This window comes from Cricetulus griseus (genome assembly GCF_003668045.3).
Source record: "Cricetulus griseus strain 17A/GY chromosome 1 unlocalized genomic scaffold, alternate assembly CriGri-PICRH-1.0 chr1_0, whole genome shotgun sequence".
Taxonomy (NCBI): Eukaryota; Metazoa; Chordata; class Mammalia; order Rodentia; family Cricetidae; genus Cricetulus; species Cricetulus griseus.
Window position 1 is genome coordinate 141,609,302 of NW_023276806.1, and position 19,513 is coordinate 141,628,814.

The window sequence follows — 19,513 nt, forward strand, 5'->3', positions numbered from 1 at the left end:
TCAACCTTTCTGCTCCCTCATGACCTCTGCATCCTTCCTCTTCTTCCCTTCTTATTCTCGTAGCTCCCTCCCCCTCTTCCTGTGCTCTCAATTTGCTCAGGGGATCTTGACCCCTTCCCCTGGGAGAAACAGTTTTATGATGCCTGTGGACAAGCTTTGACACTAATGGTCCTCATTGCCTTGTCTTTGATTGCTCATGTCCATCCTCACCACCATAGTGGAGTGGCTAGCTACCAGACATGACATTTTCCTAAAACATGAGTAAATGCAATTACATGTGAAATATTCTGAAAACGTGCTGCTCTTCCATGTTGTTAGCAATACTTGCCCCTAGTGATGTGAATTTAAGAACGTGCATTTCAACACCAGGACCCTTGTGTGTCCCCTACTGTGTTGAATACTTGAGGCTAATGTGGTGCTCCATTCACTGCAATCTACAGTCTTCCTATATTGATTTTATTATCAGTGGTAGTAATCACCAACATCATTACCAGCCAATTACACAAACACATCTCAGCTAGGTAACCAACATTATCTTCTACTATCTGTCATTTTGTAATGATGTAGTAGACTTAAATGCAAGTATATTGAATTATGTAGTAGGTAATTACTTACATATGTTGGTAGTAAGGCAGAATGAGGGTAATTTGAGTATAATCTGTTTCGTATTCTCTTTGGAACTGCATTAGAGAAGGTTAACTGCCTTAAAAAATAGATCTAGGCATGTTTGTGGATTGAATAAAATGGTAGTTATTTTCTACTGGCATAATAGGTCTGGAATAGGCTAGTGGATTTGCCATGCAATTCTCCACAGTTCCAGGTGGATTATTTGATATATATAAAATCACATTAACTCTGGCAGTAACTCAACATTCATATTCTATTATTAGATCTTTCTCACATGGCTATGCCTAACCATCAGGGATGAGGTTTGTGTTCTGTCTAAGGAAGAAACAGAAAGCCTGGGCTTTGCTGCATGGTAGCAATTTCTTCCATAAAACCTCAAAACAGACCTTGCTCTATTTCTGTATGTACCGATTACTTTCTTTGCCTTATCATGTATCATGTGGGACTTTTACCAGCCTAGCCTCACTTTTCCTCTTCTGTTGCAGAATGTTAGATGTCTTTAAATAGCTAGATATGAGGCTTACCCCTTAGACTTGCATATGCTAGCAGTTGAAGAACGAAATATGTGAACTTTCTTTGTAAACTTTTTAAGTTTACAAACTTATAATTGTTTAAGCAGTTTAAATTGTCAATACCTTCATTAGAATTAAAGTAACAGTGCCAAAAAATGCTGTTTCTTAGTTTAACTTTGTTATAGACCGAAAAGTTTTTAGAGAGTATTATTAGTACAATCAAATATAAGCCTTCTGTCCCTTGCATGTCTAGTTCTATAATGTCATTTGTCATCATTTTTATAGGAATTCCAATGCTCATAAGACCTGCCAGGTCTGTGACATCTCCAGCTTCAGGTAGTTGGCTCAGTTTCACAGTACCAGTCATGAGTTTCCTCCTCCTGGTATGTCAATCCAATTAGACAACCATTGGTTACTACCCAAGCGAAAAGTACCTATATTGCACCATTGTGGATTTTTTTTTTCCAGCTCAGTCATTAGTGTGGTTCACAGAATTTTTAGCTGGGTAGAACTACTGACTACCCCTCTCCATTGGAAACTCTTATGTATAGCCCATTTTAATACTGTGAGAGCCAGTCCTTGGTCAGTTCCAGATTGAATACTTCATGTCTTGTGCCAGAAATTGTATGTTGCCTTCACCAAAGGTTCTTACCTCCAAGTTAAGGAAACCAGGGCAATGGCAACATCCTACAGAGTCTGGGGAGACCCCTGTAGTACTCTAGCCAACAGCAAGAGTGGAAATTCCCCTTGAAATGATATTTAGTGTAAATCACATAATGCTATTAAAATGATATCCTCCTTTAACTGCAACAGAGGCATGAAAGCAAAATTTAACTGTTATTGAAAGAGAATTCAAGTTAAATGGTAAAGTTGCTTATTTACACCATTCTAGCTAATTTGGAGTTGCTTATACAAGGAAATACAAAATGTGAACAGTGTCATTTAAGTCTAAACCATCATTTCTGATAGAAAAAAAGTAAGAAATTGGGGTTAGTTACATTTGCTATGATTGATCCTGTATCATAGCTAGATCAAAATCCTTAGACTGACACATAGTGTTTTATTTCCTTTTGAGAAAAGTTGAAGTGCAACATTCAGGACTGGTTTTTATTGCCATTAGTATAAACACAGCAGCCAGACAATACTCACCTATAGTCTAATTTTGGTATGTCACACTAAGTATTAAATATTATGAAAAATGTATAAATAAAAATAACAAACTTGAGCCGGGTGGTGGTGGCACATGCCTTTAGTCCCAGCACTCAGGAAGCAGAGGCAAGCAGATCTCTGTGAGTTTGAGACCAGCCTGGTCTACAAGAGCTAGTTCCAGGACAGTCTTCAAAGCAACAGAGAAATCCTGTCTTGAAAATACACACAAAAAAATTGTTTCCATTCTGACCACCTTCTATTGTGCAAAATAAAAATAGTTTTCACAAAAGTACCAAAAAAAAAAACCCAAGCAAATACTAAAAACAAAACAAAACACTGAGGGGCTACAAAGCTGGTTCAATGGTTAATAGCACTGGCTGTTCTTCCATAGGATCTATGTTTAATTCCCAGCATTCAAATGGCAACTAACAGTCATCTGTATGCAATTCCAGTTCTAGGGCATCCCATGTCCTGTTCTGGGCTCTGTTGACACAAAGCACATATGTGGTGCAGACACATGTGGAGGCAAAATACATACATGACACACACACACACACACACACACACACACACACACACACACACACACACACACACAAATAACAAAAATAGCAATAATAAAAAATTTAAAGAATATTGTGGAGTTTAAATAAGAGGGTGAATAGGATTTGGTTGCTCTTGGATTCATTTTATTTTATTTTTGTACTAAATGTCTGTATGTATGCAATTGTTGTCTTAGTGGCCAACAATGTTAGAAGCAAGCAAGCTTAACTGAGCTTCTTCTATAGTTCATTCAAGTCATCCATGACAGTTACACTCTCATAATTTACCTAAATATCCCCCATCTCTGAGACCATCACACTAAATATTAGTTCCTAACATAAGAACTTAAGAAGACGTCAGTATTGAGACCACAGCAATAATTAAGGTAAAAGAAAAAGAGTCTAGTAAAATGATGCTGTTAGTATAGTTGAGACATCAAGGCCAAGGTCATCTTCATACTATTAGGCACAGAACTTCAGTTTCACATTTGCATCCACAGGGGATTCAAGATATACATGTCCTCCTGCTTCCCCTTTTCCATAGAACCCCCTTAAATTATAGAGGAAAGGTATTCAGACACCTTCTTAAAGCGTCATTTCACTATGTACTAAATAATTTTGTATTCGGATTGGCTCAATGGCTCAATGGGTAAAGTTTGCAATGTAATTTTGCAGATCTGAGTTCAGTAGTCCCTGCATCCCCCTTTTCATCCAAAAAGCTTGATGCTGCATCACATGTCTATTATCACAAAGTATACATCTGTGAGGAAAGGAGACCAAGGCAGGCTTGCTGCAAACTCATGAGCCAAATGGCATGGCATTGGCAGAAGTGAACAAGAGAGCCCTGGTTTCAAGCAAGATAGAAGATGAAGGACTGAAGGCCAAAGATGTCCCCTGACCTCCACATGTACACAGTGGCACACACACATCTACAATAACATACCACACTCCAATATGTACAAACACACTGTACTGGCTGCTTTTGTGTGTCAACTAGACACAAGCTAGAGACATCAGAGGAAGGAATCTCAGCTGAAGAAATGCCTCCATGAGATCCAAGGCATTTTCTCAATTAGTGACTAATGGGTGAGGGCGCAGTCCATGTTGGGTGGTGTTATTCCCTGGGTCGTTGGTACTGTGTTCTATAATGAGTGGTCTGAGCAAACCATGGAAAGCAAGCCAGTAAGCACATCCTTCCATGGCCTCTGCATCAGCTCCTGCCTCCAGGATCCTGCCCTGTTTGAATTCCTGTCCTGACTTCCTTGCGTGATGAACAGCAATGCTGAAGTGTAATCCAAATAATTCTTTCCTCCTCACTTGGCATTTTCGTCATGGTGTTTCATTGCAGCAATAGAAACCCTAACTAAGACATACATATACACAACATATACAATTAAAAATGTTTATATTGTTATATGGCATGCACATTTAAACAATAAATTGGTACTTTAATTTAGCTATCCTTTATATAGCAATGTGAGCTAAAAGTCATTACATAGAACTACAAAAAACCACAAGATAGTGTTCAATTACTTTCAATTACCTGTTATCCCTGGAGTTTCTGTCAAAGGAATACCTATTGGCTCACTTCAAATTCCGTGGTTCTCTCTTTTACAATAACACATTCCATATTCTTTCAAAATCCTAACTCTCTGCCTCTGTATGCATTAAGTGACTCTGGCATCTTAACAAGCAATGTTTTTTTAAAAGTGAGTAATTTTATTTTCGTATCACTGGGTGTCCATTCTTCAGACTGTGATGAGTCTTGCCTTCTGTCTTTTATTTGCATGAGTAAAATCTTCATTTTTGTATCATTGTGGCTCTTTACTGCATCTAATTAACATTAACTTCCTTTTGACTGTGCAGGGCAGGCTTTTTGCCTCAGAATATTCCCCTGGAGATTATCAGATACCTGTCTGAGGAGAAGGATTTTCTTCCTTGGCATGCTGCCAGCCGAGCTCTTTATCCTCTGGATAAGTTACTGGACCGTATGGAGAACTACAATGTCTTCAATGTAAAAATATATATAATTTCTTCTTTCTAATTTTTAGAAGATAAACTGTTTTCTCATTGTGCACTCTGTACAACTGAGTCTGAATTATTTCATTTCCTCCTGCTAGTGTAGGCTGTTATTTTTGCCCTGATTTTCTATTCAATACTTACGGCAGTTATTTGAAAAAAGGGAATTAAACACAAGCTACCTTTTATTCTGGCCTAAAAGTGTCAATTAAGCTTAAGTGCTTGAGAATTTATGGAAGAACGTACCTGGCAAATCCATAAGTTCAAACTTAGTTCCTGAGAGTTAAAGGTCTCTGTGTTCACAAAGGACTTAACCTGAGTAGTGGGATCCCAGAAAACTTAACAGAATATAGACAGTTTCAGGAAAGATTCTTAGTCATTATTTTTATCCAAAAGGGCATGGTGAATCCAATGCACCTCCTTAATTAACAAGGATAAGATCAACATTGAGGCCAAAGCCCATTCATAATTGGGTCCAAGGGGACACAGGGCAGCAAACAACAGATAATCCAGGCAGACAAAGAGGCATGACACACATTCCAAAATGGTACCTGACCAGATTTTTTTAAGCTCAAATCCCAGGAAAACAAAAATTGTACTACCAACAGCACCTAATCGGATTCAATGATCATTTTGAATAATATCAGGATTAAGTAGGGCTAATGAACTTTTGATTCCTCGATTTCTTATCGTGGTTACTTTAGTGCACTATACAGTTTTCTTTAGCTATTTCAAGAATCTGTACTGTGTTTTATGAAACTATTCTATGCCTTATAACACAGTGACTCTGCAAATTAACATACATAATCCAAATTAATCAAGGATAGGTTGTCAGTGATTTGATACATTATTAGAGCCATCTAGGTTGTCTGATGTTCATCAGAGTTACCTCCTTTATCATACCCCAAGGCTTCATGAAAGTGACTGTCAATTTACTTTTTAAAATGAGAATAATCATGGCTTGCCTGTTCATTGTTGTTAGTTTTGCATAAGCCCTTAGCAACAGACAAGCAAAGAAATGTGTCATTTGAGTTAGGGAATAATGTTTGTCTGCTAGAGAAAGTCTTATATTTCCCTTTCTCCCTGACAAAGAGATGCTGAACTATGAAACTCCTAAAAAGGCAAAATACATTCTTGTGTATGTTTATACTTTTGAATAGTATATCATGTTAGATTCCTCCTACAGTAAAAGTTAAGCCATTTTTGCTGTAATTTTAGTACTTTCATTCCTTAGACAAAAATCTAAGATTACACTGAAGTGTGGGAGAGCATTTCTTACAGTGGCATTGATTTTAAATGCATTGTTAGTTGAATAGATTTTTGAATTTGTGATACTATATCACAGTATGTAAGTGTTATGTACATCTTCTCTTCCACAATACTAGCCTGTTGGCTGGGCCACTATAATAATTTTTCATTGAATATCCTCCATTGATGCAAAATGCACAAATATTAGATATTTCAGTTACAGAACATGGCTCAGAGGCTGAAACTGCTTGCTGCTCTTGCATAGGACCCCAGTTCAATTATCAGCACCTAGGTAGCTCACAATCAACGATAACTCCATCTACAACAGATCAGTTGCCCTTTTCTGGCCCCTACAGGTGCCTGTACACCTGTAGCATACACACACACACACACACACACACACACACACACACACACACACACGTCTATACATTAAATAAAAGTAAAATCTTAAAAAGTACATTGGATGCTGATTTTCTTAACATGTAGCTGCATATGGTTACACATGTGTATGCATGAATCTCAGCCAGAATAGTCCCCATTTCCTTTACTTCATTAAAATTTGTCATGTAAAATATTTAGCACTGCAAGTTATTTGTTTAGAAGAAAAGAATATTGTTTTCTATGTCTTAAATAGTAAGTTGAATAAAGGTATAGGAGAACATTCCTATGATTTACCCACATTTCATTTTTAAATAATCAAATTTGGAAGGAATAAACTAATATTATCTTGTTTTCTCTCACTCTCCATGTAGGAATACATTTTAAAACAAGTTGCAACAACGTATATCAAGCTTGGATGGCCAAAAAATAACTTCAATGGATCTCTGGTTCAAGCATCCTACCAACACGAGTACTATTTTATTTTATTGTTCTCCTCTTTCCCCAGAGCTGTACAAAAACACACTTCTAGTAGCACTCTGCCTTTAGCAGCATGAGACTGCCTTTCTCTCATTCTGCATTTTGCATTTCACTTTCCTGGGAGGACTACAGCTGGGCAACAAAGTTGTTGCTGCCTGATCTTGAGAACAAAGCAGTCCATGACTGTGTTTTAATTCAAGATCTGACTGTGTTGTGATGTTGGGATCAGAACCTGTGACCTTGACTAGAGGTTCATCTCCAGTGACTTAGTGTGCATAACTCCCATTCATCCTGGTTCATTTTATTTTCTCGGCAATATAGGATTTCTGTATCTAAACCTATATCTGCATTTTTTTTACTTATCTACCATATTATTTACTTTTCCCAGTGCTATAAGAAAATACTTGATAAAGAAAACAACGTTTATTTCATACAACACATTTTGATTGTGTTTTCTCCTCTCCAATACCTCCCTGACACTCTCCACTTGCTTACCTACCCAATTTCAAGTTGTTTCTCATGTGTCTCTTAAAAATCCAAAACAAAACAAAATGAAAAACAAGCAAACAAAACCCAGTAAGACAGAAAAATAAATGCCAAATGAAACATAATAAAAAAGCCAGATTAGAAAACAAAAGTCATGGAATCAGTTTGGTAATGGCCAGCTAAACCTGGACATGGAGTCTATCCTGGAGTATGGTTTATATACAGTGACACTTGATTGGAGAACATTAATTTCCCCTTCCTTATAGGTACCAATGGTAAATGCTCTATGGGTAAGGTAAATTTTGTGTTTGCTTTCCCTTCTCATTTCTAGGATTTTGTCTGATTTGAACCTGTGCAGGTCTTAGAAACATTTTAACAGTCTCTGTGAGTTCATATGTACCAGTTCTCTGTTAAAATAGGGTTTATTTGATCATTGGTTTACCCAGACACATTCCATGTCACACAGTGTATGGTGGTGGGAGACCAAGATGACCTATTGTGTCCACAGTCCAGAGACAAAGAAAGATGAGGTCTACTGGCATCTTCCTTCTCCCTCATGAAGGTCTAGACCCCTGCTAATGGAATGATGAATATGTGTGAATATATTCACAATGGGTCTTGCTTTTTCAGAAAAGTATCTCTGGAACAGCAGATATATTCATAGATATGTCTCCATGGTAATTCTAAATCTGGTCAAGTTGACGATAGATATTAAGCATCATATCTGAAATAGCCCTCTGTCCATTGCTCTCTCTCCCGTGTATATTGATCATCTGTCTGTATGCAACCATCTAATCACCTGTCCAACCACCCGAAATGTATTACTCTTTCTTCAGAGAGTAACATTTCTTTTAATGTTTTCCCCTTCCAACAATGTATAGGGAACTACGTAGAGAAGTGATAATGTTGGCATGCAGCTTCGGGAACAAACACTGTCACCAGCAGGCGTCGACACTTATTTCAGACTGGATTTCTAGCAACAGGAACAGGTAAGTCAAAGCACATCCTGTACTTCCTGGTTGCATTTAATGCACGTACTGTACTTCTGGTAGCATTCAATGATGTTTCAGATCTAGGTGGACACATTCCTCTCATCCAATGGAGAAAAGCAAGACAAGAAAAATACACCTGCAAATCTTTGTCTCAGCTTCACTTAGTGCAAGACAGCAGCCAGGAAGCTATACCACACTCATCCTGGGGATGTTAGATTTTAGGCTGACTTTCCTCGTTAGGCCATCATTCTTCACATATGTGAGGTATCAACTTGTATTAAGTCTGGTAAATTTTTATAAGAAAAACAATTAAATCCAATTTAAACTCTACAAGTTTTTCATAAAGGTTGAAGCATTTATTCACAGTCACCATCATATATTATCAACAAAGTAGCCGAACCAATCTTCAAATGAAAAAGTAAGAACAGAAAGGTTATAAGCAATACCTTTGCTCTTTGAGTGCCCCTTGACAGTGACCTTAACTTGTATCTTATTTTAGAATATTATGATGCATAATTTTAATACAAAATAAATAATTAAAATTATTTAAGAAAATATTTTAAAGAAAAAACAGCATTCGACTAAATGCCATATTTTAATAAGAGTGATAGATATATCTATATATGTCTTATAGAATACACACACACACACACACACATCTTACACATGTAAAGACAATTCTTTGTATTTCTAGGAGTCTTAATTATCCTAATGTATTTATGTACACACACACACACACACACACACACACACACACACACACACTCCATTTTTTCTTTGTTTTCTGACTTTCATGATTGTCTACAATCTCATGGTAAGGGAAGAGGAACTACTAGGCAATTTGCAGAGACAATGATGTTTTGTGTGACATTAGAGGCCTGTCTCTGATGTGCGTGGTAAACTACTGATAAACATATAGAACTACAGGCACTATTGCTTGCTATGGGGAAAAACCGATAATTGTCCCAGTAACAATTACACATTTAAATTTAGTATCTTGCTGAGTCCAAATCACAGAATCACAAATCTTTCTAAAGTTAAGGTTCTGAGGAAAATCCTTCACTGCAGTGTTTAGTAATTTTTTAATGTTTCTCACTTTCTGCAACAGTTTCCTACTTGTCCTTTAAATGAATTATTGCTGGTCCTTTCCTGAGTTAAGGTGGAAAGTATTGTATCACTCTTAGCTGTCTATTGATCCATCATGTATTTAAGTCAATGGTTAAATGTTATCTATCTTTTCTAGTACTAATGTGTCATCATTTTTAAAATTTTCCCACTGTTAGCACTAATTGTCCTTTGTGCTAAGTCTTCTGTCAACTATATTATAGAACTGGACACATTGTAAGATGTATTTTCCTGTTGTTACCATCTACTTTAATTCTGCCCCATGTAATTAGAATGCAAAAATATTTGTCCTTCATATAAAACATAAAATTAGGACACGTGTTTTACATACATGAGAGAAAAAATGAATAATAGTAATATTTATAAATTATAACCTATACTTTCTTATCTTTTATTTTTGTATTGTTCCATTTTGATTTATTTATTGTTTACAAACACATGCTCTTTCTTAGAACTGCTAATTGTTTCTAATCTTTCAAAGAACTTGTTCATGTAAACATATTTTCTTACCATTTTATTAATATTTGGCTCACAGCACTGTATTATCATGATTTCCCAAAGAACATTTAGGCTTAGCGTCTATATTCAAAAAGTGTAATTATTAAAAAGGCCCTAATTTTAAAATAATTCACTGACTTTACAAACTTACTAAGCAACCTCTTATTTTGCAAGCTTTTGTATCAGCTGGTAGCTGGAAAGCAAATAAAAAAGTGATCTCAAAATTAATAATGCCTAGTTCTAATAATAATATAGTGTGACAGTGGTGTTCTATGAAATTAGAGTTTCATTTTCTGAAAAACGAAATGTAAGCACAAGAGTCAGGAAGGCCATGGCAAAGGAGGAGATTCCTGTTTGGAAGAAGTTCTTTCTCCTGGGGCATGAGTAAGACTATTTTAGTGAGACTGGCCTGGACTAGGGCCAACAGTGGCTCTGAGCAAGAGCATAAGGTAGGAGGATGGGATTCCAAGTGGCACACATAGGGTGCTAACTAGTTTAATAAATATAGTATTTTTTCATTCACAAGCTTTTGTAATCTATTACTACCATAATTCCCTTATAAATGAAAGTTTATGCATAATTTGTTAGCTCATTTTGGTCTTGATAATTCTGCTTTTATTCGTGGCAGAAGTGATAAATTGATGCCAAACATTTTATGGTTCTTTTTTTTCTTTCTTCATTGCTTTTATGTTATCTTATTTGCTTAAAATTGTATTCAGACATGCAGATTTGCTAAGTGGAACTTACTGTTTGCTTAGATATTCTTGACCAACTCTGTGGTATGCCCACCAGTGGTCTACTGATGTAAGGATACATGATAGTCACTGAGTTACTGTATGTGAAAATCAGAGGTTTTATCTCAATTTTTCATATAACAGCTTAGAAGTAGAACAACATGACAAAGGATGGTTGATAGCTGATAGCTGGTGCTAAGTTTAACTTTCTTAAATTAACAATAAAGGAAGGAGCAGGCTTGCTGTACTTAGCTTTCTCCCCCACCACCTTTGTTTGATTCTCTAACTGGAGCCTTAAAAAGAGTGACTTACAAGAAATTATCTAAGAGAAAAGCACTGGAAGCCACATAAATAATACGTGAAACATGGTGGAAGATGTATATTTATGCTGAAAACACAAAGAACAATGAGTCAAGAAGTAGTGAGGCTAACAGATCTTAGGGGCTGCCACAGCACTGTTCAGCATCTTGACACATTGGGCAGATGGGCAAATCAGATACATTAGAATCGGGAAAATGGAACAGATGTGAACGTCAGTGCACAAGGAGGGATAATGGAAACAAAAACTGCAGTCAGTAGCTGGAGATGATAGCAGCAGAGAGAAAAATTCAGGAGTTACAATGGGTGATAAATTGAAAGAGTCGACATTCTGATCCCTTTTAAAATATTCAAATGCTACAATGTGTTGAATTGTAATGGTGATGTCATGCATAAAAGTGGCTTGAGCTACAGTCAGATCTTGTTAGGTTGCAATTTGCAGGCTAGGTTCAGCTGAGTGCCACAGTTCAGAAAGTAGACAAATGGCCCAGCCTTCAGTAGAGAACAATAAAATGATAAAAAGATCTGGAAAATATGAACTAGGAGAGAGCTTGTGAGACCTGGAAATCTCACTCCTAAAAAAAAAAAAATTAAAAAATAAAAATAAAGGGAAAAATAGAAAGTCCAGTTTTTTTAAAATTGATATATAAAAGCATAAACCAGGGTTAGAAAGTAGTTTCTCTTATTTGCTGATAAATAGATAAACAGAAGTTTCACTGAGTCAAGTAGAGAGCATACCATTCTACTGCAGATTAGTTTCTATTTGAGAGTCTCTGTAGTGCCACACAGTGGAATTTATACAGTTGGCCACATAGGGATAGGGATCATAATTTTTTTCTAATAAATTTAAATTGAAATTAAATGTGTTCACATACTAATGTATCATTTTTCAAATAGCATTAGAGGACACAACAGAAGCTTTAAGTTTATAGTGAATGCAATCATAGTTCACATCGCTATTGTTCGACTACACAGCCCATATGACGCAAGCTGACCTAGAAACACCTGTGTGTAATTCATATTCACTGTGATATCTCCTTTCCAGTAGAGAATCCTGAGAAATGTACAGATAAATTCAACATATGAAAGCATTACTTAATAGATAACAATATCCTTTTCCAACACATAAACTAGAGACCGATGTCTTCACTCTACTTAAAAAAACAAAAAACAAAGCAACTTTTACAATGGAGCTGGAGAGATACCTCAGTTGATAGAGGACTTTCAAAGCACATGAATTCTACTTGTACAACCTTTATATGTGATAGCATGCTTCTATAATTTCAGTTCTGAAGACGTAGAGGCAGGTGACTGCCTAGAATTTGCTAATCAACAACCCTAGCATACTTGGTGAACTACAGGCTCAGTAGGAGACTCTTTTTCAAAAATTAAGGCAGGAAATACCTGAAAAAACACTACCTCATGTTATCCTCTGGTTTCCGTACAAACACACACATTCACACATGTGTTTATACACACATACATGCACAAACGTACTCTCACACACATTCTCTGAAACAGAACAGGACCTTTTACATAACGAAGATCTACTGAACTGAAATAATTTTGAAATTCCTTGTGGAATAAAAAAGTCAAATAGAAGAACCTCCCTGGAGTTTTATGAATTTAATTCACAAACTTCACTGATCAGGTAATTATTCATAATGTCATAAATATACCATTAATGTCGCTCAAAAATCTACATTTACCTTACTTTTAATGTTTGTTACATTTCAGAGACTGCCAGGTTTTTTGTATAATCTTACTATTTTTGTTTTATTATTTCCCAAGGAAAATGTAGGTCTTGCAGAGAGGTTCTGCAACTTGCCATCCTTATCAGTGAATGGATAGGGCTGCCTAGTCCTACCAGCTTGATACTTAAACCTACTACATTTATATTCTGTAATTCATATTCACTGTGATAACTCCTTTGGTTGTACATCAAATTGACAGATATAATTTTCCAGGAATGGTTTAAAATATTGAAAAGTGTAATGTAAGTGCTCTACAGTAGAAGGTATAAGTAACTGAAGAAGAAATGGTGCTCTATGGGCATTAAGATAGTGGCCTGAAGCTTCAGCAGCATCAGCAACACCCAGGGATCTATGGGCACCAAATCTACATTTTGTTGTTCAGCTGGTAGAGTGGGGTCTACCAGTTTGTATTTATAACATGATCTCAGGTAATGATAGCACAGCTGCTCTGGGAAGTACACTTTGGGAACTGCTGATATAAGCAAAGCTAACTCTCCTTAGTACAGAACATTCGTGATCAAACTGAGGCTGTTCAACTTGAAAACCTTGACAAACTTCCTTAGCTTTCTTGTCAGATAAGCGATGATCATCTATCTGATCAACCACTTAGGCTAGGAGAGATCAATAAAAGAATGTCTACATGCGTTCAGATACCCAGCCTTCAGATGAAATTTAAAAAACAACAGAAACCACAGCCTTCATTCTAAGATGCCTGTGTATGATAGCTAATGTGAATTTTACATGGTGAAATTAACATGTATTGAATGCCTTCAACTTTAAGCCTCTATTCCATACATTTGGGGTTTACAAACAGTGAAAGAAAACAAAACAATATTATCAAATCTATTCTAAATTAAGAACAAGAGGACATGTGGTGATGCATTGTTTATGAATTATTAATACTTGCCTGAGGGTTTGGAATGTAAAACCAGCCACAAGCCATTGAGGCCAGGCACACATCTTTAATCCTAAGACTGAGGAGACAGAGACAGATGGATCTGTAGGAGTCCAAGACCACCCTGGGCTGCACAAGAGTGAATCAGTCCAAAAGAGTTACAGAGATCACACCTTTAATCCCAGCACTAGGGAGGTGGAGATAGGAGTGTTATGGCTGGGAAGAGAAAGGAATATAAGGTAGGAGAAGACAGGAACTCATAACACTTGCCTCTGAAGGTTCCTGGAAAGCATTTCAGTCTGAGAATTTGTGGAGGCAGCTTTGTACTCTGAGGTTTCTTGGAGACAGGACCACCCATTTTGGTCTAGGTAGAGTAAGAGGTAATGACTGGCTGCTTTGCTTTGCTTTTCTGATCTTCAGCTTGAACCCCAATATCTATCTCTGGGTTTATAATATTTGTGTCACAAGGACATTCTTCTTCTCCCCTTATTTAAAAGAAGTACTGTCCATCTAGTACTCCAAACAAATATTACTTTTCCTTTATTGTTCTTCATTATCTGTTTCCATTTATGATATGTGGACCTCCAGTAGTTATACCTTACTATTTCTCATACTTTAGACATGACAACTTGTGCCATCTATCCTTATATTTCATCTTTGTCCATCAATTCTTGCTTTTTATGAAAATATAAATATGAAAGGACAAAGGGCTCTTTGCATGATGATCTCAATGAATCTATTTTTTAAAGCAAAAAAAAATACTTCATATTATCTTCCTCTAAAACATAGATTCTAACTTAAAGTTCATGCTTCAAAATTTTTCTATCCTGTTTATCATACATTGTACCAAAGTTTATATTCAGAGTCTTGAAGTATTTCTGCCACCAGAACTGTCTTTCAGTGCTGGCTTAAGAACATAACTGTTTTCAGAATGAACAGAGCTGTCGGATATGTATATAGAGTAAAAAGCACAGGGCTGCCCAGATCATCAGTGAACTAGGCTTCTGAAGTGAGGTTACTGAAAACCTCCAGTGCTTATGTCAAATTTTCATGCCTAATGTTTGTGAATACAAGCCATATACTTTTCTTACACTTGTCCAATTGTGGTTCTCTTTTGACCTTTTAATACAAGGGCAGATTTGCTACGTTCAGTAAATATAGATGGAACAACTCCTGTTTGTTGGGTACTCAAACACTTTGACTGTAGCATTTTTCATTTGTTTGATGCTAAACTCTCACTTGGAATGTGTTGATGATGTATTGTTCTACTTTGTAAACCATGAAGTCTAACACAGTGGTGTCATAGTCACTTTTCTTTTTTTTAATTATACATTTATATATATATATATATATATATATAAATAATATATAATATATAGTATATTATATAATATATAGTATAATATATATATATATATTAGCAGTATGTTATGCATCAATAGCAGCAACTTGAACAAAATTGTAGGTTCTGCAGTCACTTGAACAAAATTGTAGAGACATTCAGCACACTCCATTTAAAAAAAATAAAAACAAAAACAAAAAAGTAAAAAACAAAATCCCAGAAAACAGCACAGTTCTATTACTCTTGTGGTACCTGGCACCATTTTTTTTAAAAGTAGCTTCTCAATCATCATCTGGAAGGAAACCATTCTTAGCAACATCATTAAAAACAGCTCTGACCAGGTGTTGGTGGCACACGCCTTTAATCCCAGCACTCGGGAGGCCAAGGCAGGCAGATCTCTGTGAGTTCAAGGCCAGCCTGGTCTCCAGAGCGAGTACCAGGATAGGCTCCAAAGCTACACAGAGAAACCCTGTCTCGAAAAACCAAAAAAAAAAAAAAAAAAAAAAAAAAAAAAAACCTCTGATAAAGCACTGTCACTACTATGTATCATAAAGCAGGTCCACATGAGTGAGTACATATCATGTTTGTCTTTTTGTGATTGTGTTACCTCGCTCAGAATGGTTTCTTGGAGTTCCATCCATTTTCCTACAAATTTCAAGAATCCATTGTTTTTTTTTCTGCTGAGTAGTACTCCATTGTGTAAATGTACTTCATTTTCTCTATCCATTCTTAGGTTGAGGGGCATCTAGGCTGTTTCCAGTTTCTGGCTATTACAAATAATGCTGCTATGAACATGGTTGAACAGATATCCTTGTTATATGAATGTACTTCTTTTGGGTATATGCCTAGGAGTGGAATTGCTGGATCTTGTGGTAGACTCATTTTCATTTTCTTGAGGAGTCGCCATACTGATTTCCAAAGTGGCTGTACAAGTTAGTACTCTGACCAGCAGTGGAGGAGTGTTCCTCTTTCTCCGCATCCTCTCCAGCATAGTCACTTTTCAATTGCTACAAGTAAACTCTATTACCAAGGCAACTTATAAAAGAAAGTATTTAATTTGGATTCATTTTTCCAAAGTGTTAGAGTCCATGACCATCACAGTGGGGAGAATAGCAGTAGGAAGGCAGGAATAGTGCTGGAATAGTAACTGAGAGATTACATCTAGATCCACACATATGAGGCAGAGATAGCTAAGTGGGAATGAATGGGCTTTTGAAACCACAAAGCCCACCCCTAGTGACATATCTCCTCCAACAAGGCTACATCTCCTTCCCAAAAAGTTCTAACTGGGAACCAAGTATTCAAAACTATGAGCCTATGGGGGCCATTCTCATTCACACCAGTATAGGTAGAGACCAAAGGTCAAAAAGACTCATAGAAAACTACTAATGAAACTCAAAGAAGTACCACCAATGAGTGATATATGACCTGTGATAGTCAAAACATTATTGTGTAAGAATATAATCAGTGCAAAGATTGATTATATCAGAAGAATTTCAAAGTGTGATGAAAGCCAGTAGTAGAAGATAAAAGAGTTGGAATTTTTGAGTATTACTGAGGAAGAATGACAGGATTTATGGATTGCATTTTTGAACAGAAGAATTATTCAGGGACTATCATTAACATAATTCCACAAGCTCCTGCTCTGTACCCATATGTCCTCTAAAATATGTTTAAGATGTTATCTCACAATTTCTATGAAACAAACATTTAAATCATTTCCAGGCTTTAACTCCCAGTATACTGTTAGCATGCATTTCAAAATATGATCCTTACAGACTTTCCAACTGCAACAGGTAGAATCTAAAAAGCACAGTTTACTTTTGGTTATTATTAAACATTTAGCAATATAATTGCTATATTTTATATAATATTTTTATTCTTTTGAAATTTACAAATATATTTTGTTCACACTCAGCCTCTTATTTCTCCCCACCTCCTCTACATTCCTTCCCAACCTCAAGTCCTCTTTGTTTACTTTCTAAACAGCACTCTAGATCCAACCTGTATTGCTCATATACAAATGGGTTGGAGATTAAAGTTGGTCAGCAGGGAGAAAGCTTCAGGGTCATCCTAATCTATTCATGTCTTATGATTTAAGTTATGTGGTGTCTTCAGCAATAGGACTGGAAGGCAATCCAGAGCAATTGTTATGGTCTGCATTGTTTGGGGAATCAGGACATCTCTGACAAACATAACTTGAGGGTTATGCTGGATATGCATTGGGCTTCTTCATAGTCATAGATTCTGATCATTCTTCCCTTTTGTCCAGGCTTTTATTCTAATACAATGTTACTTAGAGACCTTCCTATGAGTTATCCTATGATAATTTTCTGTAACATGTATGTATTTGTGTGTACATAAATATATGTATAACTTACTTGCATACACACAAACATATTTTTAAATAATAAGAATGTGAGAATAGAAAGTGTTTCCTTGAAGCAATATAAAGGAATTTATCATATTTCCTCAAATTATACCAAATACCATAATTATCAATTATAGAATTTTAATTATCTGATAAGTTAGCCCTTCCTATATATATGGATGACAACCATAGAAAATAGATTTTTATTTTTTATCTTTTTCCACTTTTTTTTATTTGAATTAGAAACAGGATTGTTTTACATGACAACCCCAGTTCCCTTCTCCCTACTGTCCTCCACTAAGATCCCCTCACAAATAGAACCCTATCTATCACATATCCTTTCTGATCCCGCTGGATGTTGAGGCCTTCCATAGGATGTCATCAGAGTCTATCATATCCTTTGGGATAGGGTCTAGGCCCAACCCCCATGTGTCTTGGCTCAGGGAGTATTCCTCTATATGGAATGGGCTCCCAAAGTCCACACCTATGCTAGGGATAAGTACTGAACTTCTACAGGAGGTCCCTGAGATTTCCGAGGTTTCCTCACAGAAACCCATGTTCCTGGGGTCTGGATCAGTCCCATGATGGTATTCCAGGTATCAGTCTGGGGAGCAAGAGTTCCCCGATCGATGTTCAGGTCAGCTGTTTCTGTGGGTTTCACCAGCCTGGTCTGGACCCCTTTGCTCTTCACTCGTCCTTCATTGCATCTGGGTTCCAGTTCAGTTCGGTAATTAGCTGTGGGTGTCTGCTTCTACTTCCACCAGCTGCTGGATGAAGGCTACAGGATGGCATATAAGTTAGTCATCAATCTCATAATCAGGGGAGGGCATTTAAGGTTAGCCTCTCCTATGTTGCTTAGATTGTTAGCTGCTGTCATCTTTGTAGATCTCCAGACATTTCCCTAGTGCCTGATTTCTCTGTAAACCAAAAATGTCTCCCTCCATTATGGTATATCCATTCTTGTTATCATCCATTCTTCCCTTGTCTCAACCTTTCTGCTCCCTCATGTTCTCTGCATCCCTCCTCTTCTCTGCATTTCATTCTCCTAGCTCCCTCCCCCCCTCTTCCTGTGCTCCCAATTTGCTCAGGAGATCTTGACCCTTTCCACTTCTCCAGGGGACCATGTATGTCTCTCTTTGGGTCCTCCTTGTTTATTAGCTTCTTTGGCAGTGTGGATTGTAGGCTGGTAATCCTTAACTCTATGGCTAAAATCTGCATATGAGTGAGTATGTACCATGTTTGTCATTTTGTGATTGGGTTACCTCACTCAGAATGGTTTCTTCTAGCTCCATACATTTTCTTGCAAATTTCAAGATTCAATTTTTTTTTTTTTTTTTTTTTTTTTTTGCTGAGTAGCACTGCACTGTGTAAATGGACCACATTTTCTCTATCCATTCTTCGGTTGAGGGGCATCTAGGCTGCTTCCAGTTTCTGGCTATTACAAATAGTGCTGCTATGAACATCGTTGAATAGATGCCCTTGTTATATGAATGTGCTTCTTTTGGGTATATGCCTAGGAGTGGAATTGCTGGATCTTGTGATAGACTCATTCTCATTTTCTTGAGGAGTCGCCATACTGATTTCCAAAGTGTCTGTACAAGTTGGCACTCCCACCAGCAGTGGAGAAGTGTTCCCCTTTCTCCACATCCTCTCCAGCATGAACTGTCATTGGTGTTTTTGATTTTGGGCATTCTGACACCTTCCTTTATATTTTGTGAATACAAATAATTTTAAGAGCCCAAAACCATATTTCACAAATACCATCACGAATATTTAAGGGTTTCTTTTCTACTGCAATGCTATGCACCTTTGGAAGATAAACTATAGGGGTGAATTACTTTTTCTCTATATGGTGGAAGAAATAGAAACACTTTTATGAAAGGAGAATGTAGTTTTTTGGAACTTGGTTCATATGACATAATTCAGTTTCCCTTATTCCTTAGGAATGAATATATCACTTTGTATACTGCTGAATTATTATATGATAGAAAGTCAAAGAATGAGAAATGAAAATGATTGTCTAAACAGAAAGCACATGTA

At 36.7% G+C, this 19,513-nt stretch overlaps 1 protein-coding gene across 1 annotated transcript in view; it reads left to right on the forward strand.

Moving 5' to 3' along the window:
* Nucleotides 1–19,513, forward strand: part of Trhde (thyrotropin releasing hormone degrading enzyme) — a 353,366-nt gene that overhangs the window by 305,539 nt on the left and 28,314 nt on the right. Inside the window, exons 13-15 of the mRNA XM_035451580.1 lie at nt 4,697–4,844; nt 6,853–6,950; nt 8,326–8,433. Coding sequence (XP_035307471.1) covers nt 4,697–4,844; nt 6,853–6,950; nt 8,326–8,433 — 354 coding nt within the window. The remainder of the gene's footprint in view (nt 1–4,696; nt 4,845–6,852; nt 6,951–8,325; nt 8,434–19,513) is intronic.